This window comes from Neltuma alba, unplaced genomic scaffold (genome assembly GCF_004799145.2).
Source record: "Neltuma alba isolate B1F8T4 unplaced genomic scaffold, ASM479914v2 tig00013935_pilon, whole genome shotgun sequence".
Lineage (NCBI taxonomy): Eukaryota > Viridiplantae > Streptophyta > Magnoliopsida > Fabales > Fabaceae > Neltuma > Neltuma alba.
This window is the reverse complement of record NW_021637964.1, coordinates 13,310-30,778: the sequence shown is the minus strand read 5'-3', so window position 1 is coordinate 30,778 and position 17,469 is coordinate 13,310. Positions and strand designations below refer to the sequence as shown.

The 17,469-nt window shown below is 32.6% G+C and overlaps 1 protein-coding gene across 1 annotated transcript; it reads right to left on the bottom strand.

Moving 5' to 3' along the window:
* Window positions 1–4,086: 4,086 nt before the first annotated feature.
* LOC114739389 (MADS-box transcription factor ANR1-like) lies at window positions 4,087–9,957 on the bottom strand. The gene is made up of 4 exons (XM_028927450.1): window positions 9,776–9,957; window positions 6,536–6,614; window positions 4,736–4,797; window positions 4,087–4,192 (listed from the first exon to the last, which is right to left on the bottom strand). Exons 1-4 carry the CDS (start codon window positions 9,955–9,957, stop codon window positions 4,087–4,089), a joined length of 429 nt encoding a protein of 142 aa, XP_028783283.1.
* Between the last annotated feature and the right edge of the window lie 7,512 nt (window positions 9,958–17,469).

Genomic DNA, 17,469 nt, shown 5'->3' with positions numbered 1-17,469 from the left:
AAGTAATGAGAAGCTTTAGGCCTCATTTGGATTGCCGTTGGAGACGGTAAAAACGCATAGGAAAGTGTGAAATTAAGGTTTGTAGCTTATTTGGGGTTAATTGATTGTTTGGATGGCCTTCTTCACCAACCGACTTATGGGGGGGAAAATGACTTCTACATTAACGCTGGGCAAAGCAGCTTCTCACCATTTGAAAATGCAATCTACCGTTAAATGAGCATTAAATGAGTATTGAAATTTTCACCTGTCAAATTTACCCCTCACATTTTCCCCTTTTTGACCGAGCTCTTCTCCTCTGTAAGGTGTGCTTCTGTTGCTCTCTCTCAGAATAGAAAGATTCGACTGTGGTTCTCCCTCCCTCACTCGCGGCAGGTATTCTCCTCCCGTCGCTCTTGCCAGTGCTTGTTCGTCCGTCGCTCTTGCCGGCTGTTCTTCCTCCGTCACTGTGGCCACAGCAAAACATATCTCTCTTTCTCTACTGCAGCGACTGGGTTTGGCTGAGCGGGGCTAATCTTGTGAGTGACAAGGGTGGGGATGACTCCGTGTTAGGAAGAAAAGTGAAATTTTAAAATAATAAAATTATTGTTTTGTTTTAAAACGAACGGCTAAGACGGTAATCTCTCTCTTTGGTTGGCTATATATCAATGGCTTGGTTTTGTTTTATGAATTTTGTATAATATCATAATTAAATAAAGAGAGCACCAGTGTAAGTATAATATTTTTTCCAAATTTTTTTGGGTAACAAAAATTTTTATTTTATAATTTCCTAAATAAACTATTTTTATTTTATCATAATAATTTTATGTATTTTTTTAAACTATTATCATATTAAAAACATAAAATTTCAAACACTACTATTCAATAAAGTTTATGCCCTTTTCAGTCATTTTACAACTAAACTAACTTTTCTATTAATCATCCAAACAACTTTTAACTTTTTCAACTCACTTTTTAAAAGCACCTATCCAAACATACCTTAACTGACTTTTACTCTAACTTAAGTTATAAAAGTCAGTTGAGCTAGAAGTCAGTTTTGCCCAACGCCAATCCAAATATACCCTTAATATTTGACCTTATAAATTTAGAAACAATCTTCTATTTTTAATTTTTTTAAAACTAATTGAAAATTTTCATTTTATATTAATTTTAATATGGCTTTCAATTTTCATTCTCTCTATTTTTGCTTTATTTAAACATACCCCTATCCTTGGCCATAGCCTTTTAGCGAAGATTAACAATGAAATCATGTTCTTTTTAGTGCTTGTTGATTATTTAAAATCCCTTAACAACCTGTTTTCATAATGGACTATGAATACAGCCTTTCAAATTCGTATTTACAAAGAACAAAAAAGTCAAAATATGGTGTTAATTCTTGTATTTTATCAGAGAGAGAATTCATCATTAATTTGAGCCGCATCTAATAAAGTCTCTAATTCTCTATGATTTTTTGGGTTAGTTTCATCTAATAATTACGTAGTTAAGTTTCATTGAGATATATTGCCTCTGATACTTAATATAAAAATTAAATAATTAATCTGCAGATATTAAGAAAATTAGTTAAGTTGATTATTTGCAATAATATGTTAGGTTTTTTTTAAATTACTCTCTTTAATCATATACTTAGAGGTAAAAATAATAAATTTAGGGAGTCTTATTAGCTGAAACAACATGCTGCTTCGGGAGACCAGAGAATGAGTAATATATTAGGGCTTCTGATTTCTGCTTCGCAAATTGAGTAATAAATTTGCCTATCAAGTTTTACATCTCAAATGAGCGTTATTTTAGAGGGGTTGGAGAATGATGCAAGAGCTCTTCCGAGGGATCCTCTTGACTGTCTTCTTCTCTTTGTAGCATGCATTTGGTTTAGTAGTTTAATTTACAAATTTTGTTATGAAAAAGATTATCACTAATTAATTAGCGACAAAATTCTATCACTAAACTTTGTCGTTATTTTACTATTTTTTTTTGTAGTGATATTTTGAGTACAGAGGTTATGTTTTTAGGATCTAAGGTGTTAGCCAGCACAATTGCTGCCCCTTAATTTCTGTCATTTCTCAAATGTTTTTTTTTTCTTATTTCTTTTTATCATTAGATTCTACATAAAATGATTAACATTTTGATATCTTACGGGTAGAGAGAGCGATATGGGCCCAATGTGTACATGGTGCAGTTTTGAATTTTGTTTTTTTCTCTTAATGAAGCATAACTTGTTTGTGATATATGACTCATCATTCTTGCATATGCTATACTTTTCTGCCATCCATGCAAGAGATTTGATTTCTGTTTCATTAATGCTTGTTTTAATTTTTAAGCATGAGGTGCGTTGAAATATAGTCTATTCATTATGTCAAGACTTTGGAACTTTAAAAGGTTAAGATGAATATAAAAATATATTGAAGACAATTAGAAATATGAACTCTTCGGTTTGAACTCCTCATCAAAGATTAAGCAAAGACATAAATAGATAAGAACCATGCGAGATCAGTTCCCTTTTGATGGTTGTTTCAATGAGGGTAAGATTTCTGAGATCAGATTCATGCCCTTGTTTTTTTGGCCAAACTCCCTCCATTTGGTCGCCATATGAGACACGTTTAGTTTGATAAATGAGCAATGTACCTTAGCTTGTTAAAGTTCTTATATATATGAATTTACAACAATATCCAGTACATACGTCTGATCCTCACATAAATTAATTAACGATGGAACATGTCATAGCATGTAAGCATTGATATGCTGCTCTGGACTTCTGGTTCTAACCTGTTGGAGAGAAATATATCCCCCTCACATGAAACTTTATCTTTCTACAGAAAGTTGTTGGCAGCCTGCTGTTTGACAGTTTTAGGTTGTCAGAGTTACTGCCAGAGCAGATGGAGCCTGTCATAGAATTTTGGGTCTTTAGTTATAGCTTTTGAGACTAAACAGCACGAGTACAGAATGCACATACAAAACACATTCAAACTATTTATATTTATATGTACATAAGTAATTTTCAATATGTTTTATTAAAATATTTAAGATTATTAAATTTGTCTTAAAATTTAATAATTTTTTTAACTTTGACTTTATTTGATATATATACTTTTCTCGAGAAAATGACAATTTACACAATAAATGAGTGATAAAATAATATATTCACATTAAGAATTTAATAATGTAACTTATAAAGAGAACACAAAGATGTTTTATCTCTGCCTTGTGAACCAAAGGGGCTATATATGATCAGTTTGAAGCGATATACTCCCTCTAATCCTCATTATAAGGGACTGATAACCAATTTACATGTACTAAAAAAACAATCAAATGCATTAAATTTGTCATAAAATTCAAGTGCTTACCAATATTATCCTCATTAACTATAATAAATTTCAACATCATATTGATTTCTAATCTCTTACTATCCTTATTAAATATGGGCCTGTATTGGGAAAAAATGTTTAATGCTTATTAAAAGTATCATATGATCTTATAAAAAGAACAAATTTTCTTTTCTAATACGGATCCTATAATAAGGATCAGAGGGAGTACCTCAGTTCCATAGCTTTTGCTTGTGGCTGGTTCAGCTGTGGATGGTCTGGGGCTTGCAAACCATATTTGTTGATGGTATTGTATGGAGGATCGGAAATCCCATTTTCTTCATTCATATTGATCCTTGCTTCATGAATCTGATTAAGATGATAACCTTAGAGTGTTTTGTCATTTAATGATTACCCTCTCCCCTCTTTTGTGGTTGTTGAGGACAAGATAAGGCATATGAATGGAATGTTTCTTTTTCCAACTTACCTTCTGTAATTCTACATTTTCTTTAGTAATAAGGTGTATCCTTTTATGGAGCTGTACATTTTCTTGTCGGATTTGATTTCCCTGCAATAGTATTTCAATGGTTTGGCTACAGTTTGTAGGGAAGACCTTTCTAATATGGAAGGAGCAAAAACAAAATTATCTTTATATACCTTTTGTTGCAGCTCTTCAATCTCATCAGTTAACATTTGATTCTGCAAATTAAATAAATCAGTTATCAATTTATGATAATACATCATTAATCCTGTCATGTAAAATTAACTAATGAAGATGGTCTTAATCTATCCATCATACCTTTTTTATTCGGACACCCTTTAAACTCATCTCCAGTTGATTTTCCAAATTTTGCAGTTCTTTAATGCCCAAACCAGAAAGTTGTGCACCCATGCATTGCCTACGTACATGTTTACCAAAAGGAAGTCATATATACTTTCGAAACAATATAATTTTTTAGATAAACCAATAAAGATGAAATTGTTGACCTTCATAATCCTTTTTAATTGATGCTTTGAATTCTTAGTCATCATGATATAATTGATATAATAGTAAACACACACACACACATATGTAATTGAGCACAAGATTTCTTTTGTTACTTATCCAGTGGCTATGGTGTTTAGTACTACAGTATTTACCGGGAACACATGCAATTTTTCAGTTAAAATAATCATTCATTGGTAAGTTGTGGTTTAATAAATATCTGCAGTTTATTATAATCAGAAAAAGTAGAAATAATTGCTTCTTCTTCTTTTTTTTTTGAGAGAACATACACGTTGGATGAGTTCAAAGGCAGTACTGTGTTGTAGTGCCCTTTTTTCTTCTCCCTGCCATCATGTGTTTTGCTACCTAAAACTTAACAATGCTTATTATTCCAATGTTTGCGATGCTTTTATTATACAGTTATGTTACTATTGAGTGGTTAATTAGAAACCGTTACCTGTGGCATTCCAGCAAATGTTGCAGTTGTTGCCTCAATACAATCACTTCTCTCTGCCAAAGCTAGGAAATGCAAACACAGAGATAGATATATATATATATATATATATCAAATAAACGTAAGATATAAATATTGTATCAAATAAAGAGCAAAGCAAATGTAAGAATTCAAAGTATCAAATAACTTTGACTACTCTGGCATACTGTTCATTTGGTAAAGTTAAGTTGTGGGATTATTTTATGGAAATAATACAAGTATATGTATCGTGGGATTATCATTTTGGAAATCAAAGCAACATGAATCTCGAGGCATATATGGCCAGAATGGGGTGTATGGTCAAGAATGTTGATGAACATGAACAAGTCTCTGGGATAACATGAGAAGATCAGTTTTCAAGTATACAAACCTATCCACAAAGTATTGAAGAGAGGATAGTAAGGATGCATGGACGAAGCCCTATATCAACGAGAATGGAAGTTTAGTGGCAGAAGGAGTAAGCAAGAATGACCCCTAGAGATTTCAGAATAGTCGAGGTGGGCATATGCTAGTTGGGTTCAATGATGTGCCTCAGAATCAGAAATTATAAACAGCCGTGGGTTTGAAAGTTAGTGCCCTTAACTTGTTCTATTGGACTTAAACTAGGTCTCTAATATCTATTTGGAGTTCTTTCAAGACCAAGGTTTACTTAACAGATTTCATTTTTATCAGTAAAGTGACAGCACTAAGCGAATGGATGATTTAAAACGAGATGGATCAGTTACAAAGAAAATTCCTCTAACTAAGTGGCATACTTGATGACGTCTTAAAGGTCATGTTTAAGAATAGGTTGTCTAAAGAGGTAAAGGAAGGTGTGCACTTAATTAAGCCATGAAGTGTATTTGAAAGAAAGCACCCATGAAGCGTATGACTAAGGAATTAATTCATTTCTAGGCAAGAGTCAAATCTTCAATAAGATTCCAACTCTTATTGAGAGTAAAGTTGATTTTATTGGCCATTCCTATGCCTAGTTGTATAGATTTGAATTTTGAGCTTTCTTTGGGTTTATTGAATGCATGTACCTCAAGAATACTGATGGACTAAAAGGTTAATATATATGGGTTTTTAGCAACGACCTAGTGTTCTGTTTAATAAGGTAAGCCCCAACTTACGCACAACGTATAGCACTTTGACCCTATCATTCAGAGACGTAAGTTTACAATTATATATATGTATAGTTTTAGCTAAATTAAATATGTATCCCCAAAGGGCTTAAACTATTGGGAAGACAATTAACCATATATAGTTTTAATTCAACCATAGTTAAGCCCAGAATAATAACATAACCGAATCTCCTTTTCCTTAGAGTGTGTTTCTGATGTTTTATAATTCTACTTGGAAAACTAGTGCATGTTAGTTCATCTTTTGGGATAGCATTAGAAAGCCTCATTAGAATCATAGAAAGCTAGTCGGATGACAAATGATGTTTGACATGTCTCTGGAGCGCAATTGACTTTTTACCCAAAAAATACTTTAAAATTGAAACAAACTTTCTCTGGCTTTTGGCTTTTTTTCAACTTTGAACCTTCTTAAATTGCCTTTCAATATATCATTCAAACAAATTTCTGCGTTGCACTAATTTACTATAACTCAAACTTCAGTTTGCTATAATCATTTTGGAAAAAAGTCACATTTGGCGATGTCAATCCAAACAAGCCCAATATCAGGACCATGCCTTGCTAATGCCTAGTAGCTAGGTATGATTTATATGGAAAAAAAACATTAATGTAAATTATTTGGAGAATGGTATTTTGTGTGTTGTACCTTGACTTCCGAATCAGGATTCATATGCTGATGTTGTTCCACTTTTACTTGGTTGTAGCGCTCAATAATAGATCTTATGCTGCCATAAACGAAGAGTCAATTAGTAATTAAAATGAAAAAACAGAAGGATCCTTCTTTTTCTTTAATCTAATGCAAACCAAATAACCTTAGTTATCATGCATTCCACCTTTTATTTTATAAAATTTATCTTTATATTGATGAGGATGCAAGCCCCAAAAATATATCCTTTTGACACCAAGCTAAGCAAACTTCAAGGAGCTGCTAACTGAAAAGAAACACACACACACACACACAGAGTAGTGATTTGTTCTGATATTGTTTAATCATTTTCTGTTACACACATATCTGTAGCATCCAAATTTTAATGTTGAAAACAATTTTGTAATTGTTTAAATCATAAAACAATGTCATGATTAAAAGAACAATCAAATGTCAGAACCTAATGCGTGATTATGAAGCTTTTTTTTTTTTTAATTTGCATTGAGATTAATATAAGTATAATCATTACAGCGCGTACTCATACTTCAATGGTATCCAGTGGTTACTTATGTTTCAGAAAAGCTGATACTCGTATGATCTTTTGTGGGGGCAGAAAAATGACTTGAACTTAAAATGGTTATACTATACTAATTGAGAATTTTGAAACATTACGTTTTGACTATTTTTTAACGATGCGATATTTATAAATGTTCATCATGTCATTAAATATTTTTTTAAAAAATATTTCTATATATTACAATATTATTGACAATTTGGTAACAAAATTAAGCTTTTATTTCTAATCATTTAATTACCCGGAGTTTACTCAAACACAAATATATGATGTTGTATTTTAACTTACATGAGTTAACATATAATTATCCTTGTAAAAATTAAAAAGCACCATAACATGCTAATTAAAATTTAAAAAAAAAAAACTTCAGCCTTAATCAACCCCCCCAACTTGGAACAACCTGTTACATATCAACTATATATTTTCAATTCTTGTCCAGCTCTAAAGACGAACGGGTAATTGTCCAAAATAGAGTACTAATCAATTTAGCATCCAAACCATGTATTTTTATTAGAATTGAATGAACTACGACTGATGAGGAATTAAAACATGTTCGAGTACTTGTCTGTGCGTGTTTTATTAAAACTCGTTTTAAATTGGTTAGATTAAAGTAGCATCCAGCAGCTTGATATTATTTTCCAATTGTATTTAGTACACTAATCCTATTTATGGTGTATGCAACACCTTGATGTTATTTTTATGGTGCTTCTAGTACTTTAATATTTATTTGTAGTGCATCTGCCATCCCAAATCATAAATAAGATTGGAGTGTTGGATTACATTAGGGGATGTTGGATGTATCAGGAAAATGACATCTGGGTGCTGAATGCATCATAAATAAAATTAGAATGCTAGATTGGATGTTACTTTACCATTTTAAATTTGCAAAACTTAGTTTTGTTTTCTCAACATTTTATTTAGCATTCGTTAACCCAAAAGATTTGAAAACGACTATATATAATAAATATTAGTTATGCTATGTAAGGGGAAAAACTACTTCTTTAATTCTTAATGTAAGAGTTACTCAATTAATTTAGGTAGATTAAAGAAGCTAAATAAATTATTTAATTCTAACAAATATGACATAATCTCCTTCAAATACTCCTACAGAACATTCGACTACATATCCTTCTATAGATTAAATAAGTGAGTTTGACAAGAAAAAAGACAAATTTGATAGATAAATAAATTAAGGTTTTATATTTAAGACTAAAATCAACTCCTTAACTAACTTCTACATTTAAGAACAAAAGAATATATAGTTTGAAGATTCAAAATAGACGGTCAAGCCATAGCACAAGTACATACACCTCTCAGTTGTATACCAACCCAGTCCTTACTAATATGCTATAACATAAACATTACAAATTGCCTAGTTCTATTGGATCCCAATATCACCAAATATTTATCACAAGTTAATAAACCAATCAAAATAAGTGAATCATCATAATAGTGTGCAAAATCGCTTATGCACGTATATATAAATCAATGAATTATTCAGCAGTTCACCAGAAGATATGTATTTTTTGAAATCTAAAAGTATCTTATGCATGCATAACTTTTCAAAGTAGCATAGTATCAATGCTTAGAGACTATCTGCTTAGGTACGGGAAAGGCATCTACAGTGTACAATCTAATATTCATCATATGTAGTTCAATTAGTCTGAATCTCTTAGAATTTTATTTTTCATTGTAATGTTTGAAAGAAGAAGAGAGAAAAAGAGGTGATGACTGGACCTTAAACATGCTTCAATTATTGTGTTAAAATTTCTTCTTTTCGAACTTTAAATATCTTTACAACAGTAACTCTAGATTTTTTTTTTGAGCAAAACAGTAACTCTAGATTGAATTCTAAGAGTAGCACAATTTTTTTCATCGATCGCTGTCATAGAAAGATTCGACAGAGCTTTACTTCGAGAGTCTAACATAACCCTTCTCTTTTCCCAGATTTGGGACTGGCTATAAAACATAGATAGAGTTAGATAGAATTCTTAGAATAACATGACCCTCCTTCTTTTCCCAAGTTTGGAGCCGGCTATAAAACATCGATAGAGTTAGATAATATTCTTAGAATACTTTCAAATATTCCTTTTCATCGAATTCACTGCCTAGCATCTTCTATATCTGAATTTTAGAAAGTGTGTAACTGTCAATCATTGGGTTAATCAGGCAATCTAATCAACATATTATTGGCTCAAATTAAGAATGACCCACAAAAGGGCACAAAAAACAAAGATAAGAGAAAAGAACATGAAGAAAAAGAACAAAGATCTCAGCTAGCAGAAGGACGAAGAGTTTCTTATATATCACATATTCATCAGAGCTTGCATGCATGGAAATTTTGATATCCGTCACGCATTTAGAAGGAGAAAACTAATAGCCAAACGTACTACTAAACATCAATTACAAGCTCACAGCTCGATACTCTTGGTGAATAATATATGTTCAAGTGGGTGTTTTATACATATATATATTTTAATTTCTTGTAGCTTGCACCAACAATAACCAGTGTCTGACAGAATATCAGATTCAAGAAAACTTGACACAGTAAAAAGAAAAATGAAGAAGTCGAAGCCAGATCAAAAGATGCGCTAGTTTCTGGTAAAACAAAGAAATGTAAACGAATTGGGAACAAGGAATATATACACACATACACATATGCATACCTGGAGCTTCCATATTCATAGAGCCTGCCAGTGCTGGAGAACACAATCACGCCAACTTGCGCGTCGCAGAGGATCGAAAGCTCTCTTGCTTTCTTGAGCAATCCATTTCTTCTCTTAGAGAAAGTCACTTGCCTGCTTGCTGAATCTTCAATCCTCTTAATCACAATCTTCCCTCTCCCCATTTTAATTTCTCTTTATAAGGCCTTCGCCTTTCAGATCAACCACACAAACAATCAGCAAATATTGTATCTCGTCGAACAAATTCACAATCAAAAACACCATTCCAGAAGCGGAATCAAAATAAATTGTACTGAAACCATATAGATAGAACATGGAGAAATAAAAACAAGGGAGAATCTTAATCAGTAGTGCATTTATGCCTCAGAAGCGGAAATTTACAGCAAAAAATGTTAAGAGTTGGCCGAAGAAGAAGCTGAAGAAGAGGATTTTTTTTCTTCTTCTTTTCTTTCCTCTCTCTTTTGGAAGGTCCGAGTGACAGAGGCTTTCTATGAATGATGTTGAAGTTCGAACACTCTATACGGAAAGCCTGAAGTAGCATTATTTTGTTTGTCTCGATTTTCATAATTCTGGGCTTTAAATATTTTTTTTAGTGGGGAAAAAGGGAAAACCGGGTTGGGCAGTAAGAAAACCGGTTTGTGGATAAAAAAAAAAAAGTCCTTTAGTACTTAACGTGGAATTTAATTGAGAAGTTGATATTGGTCATATATGTAAGACTTATTTTACATATTTATCAATTTTTTTTTCAAACTAACTCTATTAATATTCCCTAATAATAATCAAGTAAGAAGGGAAGAAAGGTAATTAAGGAAGTTGCTTAAAGTATTTAAAAAAATCATATTAATTAATTGGTTAAGGTGCATCCAATATCTCAAAATATTTTTCACCTACATTTAACACCCTGAAATATTTTGTAGTGTATCAAGCATCCCAAGGTATTTTTAAGGTGCGTCTAGTATCCTGAAATATTTATTTTTGCCTTGATGCCGGATGCGTCCAAAAAAAACTCTAAAGTGCTGGATGAACGAAAGATACTTTACGGTGCTAGATGGACCTAAAAAAAATTTCAAAATGCTGAATGTCTCGAAATATTTTTTCAGTTGCATTCAACACCCCGAAATATTTTGTGGTTCATCCAACATCTCGAAGTATTTTTAAGATGTGTTTAGCACCTTGAAGTATTTATTTTCGCCTTGGCACTGGATTCATCAAAAAATATTTTTGTGCTGAATGTATCTAAAAGAATTTTAAAGTGCTGATGCACCGAAAAATATTTTACGGTACTAAATACATCTAAAATATATTTCAAAATACTAAATACACCCGAAAAAAATATTTCACCACGGTGAATGCAGTTTATTATTCAAATTAATTAGGTATGCGGCTCAAACGCTCGAGTGTTGCTGAGGGGAAGCATCGAAGAAGGAACTGAAGCCAACTGAGTGACAGATGTCGAATGGAGAGAGCAAGTATGGGGCGCGTGAAATATGTGAGGGTGGGGAGTTCGTATGTGGGATCCAGGAGTCGATGGAGCTTGGAGAGCGATGAATTTTGGGATTAGTAGACAAGTGGGGAGGTGACACGTGGACTTATGAAAGTAGAGGACAAGCGTTGGTTAGGATTTGGCTCTAAATAACCACGCTTGTTAGTCTCATTGTCTCATAGCATTAGCTCATTTTAAGTTATTTTGTATTATACGAGATAAATATCTTAAATAAATTTTATACCATGAAATGTATAAGGGGTTTTATTCAAGTAATTATGAACTTTGCTAAATAAGCACAAAATAAGAGCTTTGGCAGTGAAAGCCAAAGACTTTATGCTACTTTTATGTTAATACTACCTCCGGTCCTTAATATAAGACCCCGTTTGACTTTTAGTTTGGTCCTAATTATAAGACCCCAATCTATTTTGTTTCTCATATTTATGCATTGTTTTCCAAGATAGTCCTTCTAATAATGATAGTTCTAGCCAATACACTTAATTAGTAAGGATATTTTAGGAATGACAACACTTATTTATTACAAATAACTAACTTAACTTACTTCATTAATCTCCTCAAATTAGTCAACTAGGTTTATAATTAGGACCAGAGGTAGTATATCCTTCTTCTATATGCTTCTTTTAATCCCCAAGTCTCTTGTTCTCTCTTGTAGCAATATTTTGAACAATTAAAAACCAATAAGTGTGTGTGTAACGTATACGCAAGTGTAAATGTATTCGGAACTGGATGAGATGGGCATAGCCTATCCCTATCATATCAGTTCCATATTAAATTTTGTAAATTTTGTGTTTTTTTTTTTACCTGTATCATTCCGTCCTAATAGCCTTGGGCAAGAGAAGGCCATTCAAGATTAAGTCAGCACAAAAGAAAATGGCAAAATATTGATCAAGCGAGTTAATTTGAGAAAGTGACTTTTCGCATACTCCGCAGAGTTAATTTGAGAAAGTAACTTTTCGCACGGGTCTACATACTCTACACATAAATCTATGAGCAGAACATGCTCATCCCCTAAACTGCAGCATTTAGGGGATGAGGGTGGTACCCATATTTTTTTTAATTAAATTTTATTTTTTGTTTATTTGTGTTACGTTGTATACAACACTTAGAAATTTTTTTTTAGCAGCACTCAATAAATTTATGACAGTGGATGTTATTGGAAAAATACTCTAGAATCTGTAGTACTAGATACTTCCTCCATTCCTATTTATAAGCTTTAAATTTGAAGAGTGGTGTAGTTCATTTTATAAGCTTTAATTTGGGTTTGTCTAAACATTTAATATATTTTTTTCAAATTTATCCTTAATTATTTGTTCTCTCTCATTTGTCATACTTTCTTCATACATTTTTCCATATATTCTCTTTCATTTTTTTTGCATTTTATCATAAAGACATATTTGAAAATAAAACTATATTTCTAACCTATTTATTGCTCTTAACTAATTTTAACTAATTGTTGGTTATACTAGAATTAGTTATTTGAAGTTGATAATAAAGACAGGAGGGAGTATATTTTAACAAAAATAAACAAAAATAAAATTAATGAAAAAACGGGGGAAAAAATAGGGATCCCGGATCCCATCCCCAAACGCTACCGTTTGGGGGATGAGCATTCCTACCCATCGATTGGACAAGCAGGGAGGATTCCTTTCGCAGGGAGGCCATGAATTGGAAGAGTGTGTGCCGTTTGGATAAAACTATAGAGTACTGGTTTTTCGGATTGAATAATGTTTCCGAAAATGGAAGCTTTTTCCAGCCAAGGCTAGTGGCCTGCTCATGGAGATCGACACTAAATTACAGAACCCCATTCCCAATGACGAGCTTGCCATATTATTTTCAAAATCATAAAGCTGGTGCTGGAACCTGTAATCATCGGCCATTTCCCAGTACTCTTTTGATTCTATTTATAAGCACTTTTAGCATGTTTCACACAGACAAAGAAAAACTTTAAAATGCATTAATTTTCCATTAAAATATAACAACTTTTCAACTTTATCCCTATTTAATATATATATCTTTCAAAAAAAAACTATCTACACTATAATAAATGAAGAACGAAATAGTATATCTGTATATTCATACTAAAATTTAATGAAGTGACTTATAAATAAGACAAAAAAACATTCTCTTTCTGTCCTATAAATAGGATCAAAGTAGTATATACGTTGAATCTTCTGCAATAAATTTCATGCATCTTACTTTGAAAAGTTATTGCACACGATGTGTTGGAGGGAATGGTTCTCTGAAGAGTACAAGAAGAAGAGATGAAGAAGAAAGTGGTGCACTATGTCTTAAGGCGTGGACAACACTTTCCTTTAGGCTTAATTCGCCCCCACCTATTCGTATCTTTTAGGGTACAAGTTGGGTTGACAGGCGAATTTCCTTCAGGACATAATGAAGACCCTTGAATATAGATTGCACTTTCAAAATTCAAGCAAAGACAACAATAGCTTTCACAAAGTGATAATTTGACTCTATCTTTGCGTGCACTCAAAGACAAAGGCAATGAGTTTGATCTTAATGATTGTGTTGTATATCTCCAAATGAAGTGATGGTGAAGGGTTTGTATAGAGCATTGAATGATGCCTTGAAGAGATACCTTTTAGAATAAAAACTTATTAAATAAAAAGTCACAACCATATGTTGGTTCATGAACCAACATAATTTAAATAAATACAATGAATTTAGTATGTAGGTTCATTTAATGTTTTAACTTCCTACATGACCTTTTGTTAAATACAATGTATTTAGTATGTAGGTTCATTTAATATTTTAACTTCCTACATAACCCTTCATATAAATATATTAATTTATATGAAGACACAACCCTTCAAATAAATTTATTAATTTATATGAAGACATAACCCCTCATATAAATTTATTAATCTAATAAATTTATATAAGGACATGACTTTTCAAAAAAACACATCTCTTCATTTAAAAATATTCCAACAATCCCCCACCATTTTTAAAATGAACCCAAACTCTTATTACTTCGGAAATCTCATGTTTTCAGTAAAGGTATCTCAAGGATTTGAACCTTTACCTAAGCAAGACATGGTTTCACCCATCCGAAATAATATGGTAGACTAAGCTTTGAACCAATTATCCCATATGAACAGGTGTGCATGACTCACGCATGGGATCTCGGACCATTGTATGCCACTTAAAATGACACATTTATGGCCTTGTGTCCGTATCCTTTTCATGAAGAGTTTTCAGAGTCAAGCCCTTAGACTCTTAGAAGCGCCCTACTTCACTCTCATATAGGTAGACTCCATCAAGAGCACCACCATGATTAATGCTCTAGCAAATATATGCTTATAGGTCCATTAAGAGCCAAATTAAAGCTCAACCTTTCCCCTTTTAAATCTCATGGTTACCAAGTACTTTTCAACCTTGGGATGTATAAATATGTCAAGTACTTGCAATCACTCTAATAGCGTACTTTCACAATTGAACTCAAGACTTGATATGATGGTCAAGTGTGGGTTGGGTTTTCGCTATCGGTGATCAAGGTTTATAGGGCTTCAATCCCATCCCCTTTGATGTTTTCAACATCATTTCCCTTGCTAAACCTTTCGTCAAAGGATCTGCAAGATTTAATTCAGATCTTATATAACTTATGGAGATTACTCCATTCATAATCAGATCCTTCACAGAACTATGTCTCAACCAATATGTCGTGATTTCCCATTATAGACTTGGCTATAAGCCCTTGAAAGAGTAGACTGACTATCACAAAGGATAGATATTGGTGCCATTGGCTTAGGCCATATAGGAATTCCAAGTAACAAGTTTCTAAGCCATTCCGCTTCCTTACTACTTGTAGCCAATGCTATGAACTCAGAATCTGTAGTAGAGTTTGCAATGTAGGTTTGTTTCTTAGATCCCCAAGAAACAGCACCCCCACCTAAAGTGAAGACCCATCCACTTGTGGAAGCATGATCCTCTGAGTAACTTATCCAACTGGCATCTGTATATCCTTGCAAAATTGAAGGATTACCACTATAGGTCAAACTATAGTTGACTGTTCCTTTCAAGTACCTTAGCACTCTATCCACAGCATGCCAGTGATTTTGACTTGGATTGCTTGTGTATCTACTTAACCTTCCCACAGCATATGCTATATCTGGTCTTGTACATGTCATAGCATACATCAAGCATCCAATTACCTTTGAATAATCATATTGTCTCATAGGACAACCTTTATTTAGTGCTAATTTCATACTGGAATCAAATGGAGTAGAAATAGGACAACAATCAAAACAATTAAACTTCTTTAATATTTTCTCAATATAATGAGATTATGAAAGACCAAGACAATTATTATCCCTAATAACCTTGATTCTTAGTATGACATCTGCTTCTCCCATATCTTTCATGTCAAAATTTTTAGACAAAAACTTCTTTGTTTGATTTACTTCATTCAAATCAGTGCCAAAAATTAACATGTCATCTACATACAAACAAATCATGACACCTTTCCCATTATGAAATTTACTATAAACACATTTGTCAGATTCATTGATTTTATATCCATTTGCTAGAACTACCTCATCAAATTTTTTATGCCATTGCTTAGGGGCTTGCTTAAGTCCATAAAGAGACTTAATTAACTTACACACCTTGTGTTCCTGACCAGGAACCACAAATCCTTCTGGTTGTGTCATATACACTTTTTCTTCCAACTCTCCATTAAGAAAAGCTGTTTTAACATCCATTTGATGGATAACAAGATTGTATGTGGAAGCAAGTGCTATTAGCACTCTGATTGTAGAAATCCTTGCAACCGGTGCATATGTATCAAAATAGTCTATTCCTTCCTTTTGTGTAAAGCCCTTAGCAACCAACATAGCTTTAAACTTATCTATAGATCCATCTACTTTTAATTTCTTTTTGAAAATCCATTTACAACCAATAGGTTTAGAACCAGGCGGGAGGTCTACTAATTTCCAAGTTTTATTTCCCATTATTGAATCCATTTCATCTTGTACAGCCTCTTTCCAAAAAGCTGCATCTTGAGACTTCATAGCCTCCTCAAATGTTTCAGGATCATTTTCTAAATTAAAACAAACAGATGAACAATTTTCAATTTCTTCCCTTGACCCCTCAACAAGAAACATGAAGAAATCTGAACCATAAGCTTTTGCTTTTCTAGCCCTTTTACTTCTTCTAAGTTCTATTTCTTCTAAGTCATTGCCAGTAGATACATTCTCCTCTTGATTTGTTTTCTCATTGGAATGAGAAACACCATTGGATTTAAGAATTGAGTTGAACCTTTCTTCTTGAAACATTGCATCCCTTGATTTAATGACTTTGCTAACAGGGTATGAATCATTTGGTTCAATAACCAAGAATCGATATACCTTACTATTCTCAGCATATCCCAAAAAGATGCATTCAACTCCTCTTTCACCTAATTTCTTTCTTTTGGGTTTTGGAACTTTAACTATTGCTCTGCATCCCCAAACTCGAAAATATTGAGATTGGGTTTTCGTTTCTTCCATAATTCATATGGGGTTATCTTGTTCCTTTTATTAGGAACTCTATTCAATATATGACATGCAGTTAGCAATGCTTCATCCCAATATCCATTAGACAAACCAGAGTAAGATAACATGGCATTCACCATCTCAATTAAAACTCTATTTTTTCTTTTAGCTATATCGTTTTGCTGTGGGGAATAAGGAGCAGTTACTTGATGTATTATGCCAATAGACTCAAAATATTCTCCCTCTCTATCAGTCCTTAAACATTTTACAAAGGTTTCACATTGAAGGTCTACTTCAGTTTTAAAGATTTTAAATTTGTCCAAGACTTCATCCTTTGAATGCATTAAATAGACATAGCAATATCTAGTGCAATCATCAATGAAAGTCACAAAATACCTTTTACCACCCAAAGTAGGCCAACCATGCAAATCACAAATATCAGAATGAATCAATTCTAATATTTTAGAACTTCTTTCTACTTAGGAAAAGGTTTTCTTGTTATTTTAGTCAACATACAAGTAATGCAAGAGTCATGATTAATAGCAGCTTTTGGAATCAATTCAAGTTTCATCATATCATTCATTTTGCTAAAATTAACATGACCCAAACGATAATGCCATAAATCACAAGAGTCAACAATATAAGCAGAACTATAAATACTGTTATTAACTTTAGCAACA

What these genes read in the sequence shown, in the direction of transcription:
- LOC114739389 (XM_028927450.1), bottom strand. Translation starts at nt 9,957, where the DNA reads ATGGGGAGAGGGAAGATTGTGATTAAGAGGATTGAAGATTCAGCAAGC. An exon ending in TATGAATATGGAAGCTCCAG is followed by an intron (nt 6,615 to 9,775) that starts GTATGCATATGT and finishes CGTTTATGGCAG; the next exon opens with CATAAGATCTATTATTGAGC. An exon ending in CATTTGCTGGAATGCCACAG is followed by an intron (nt 4,193 to 4,735) that starts GTAACGGTTTCT and finishes ACATGTACGTAG; the next exon opens with GCAATGCATGGGTGCACAAC.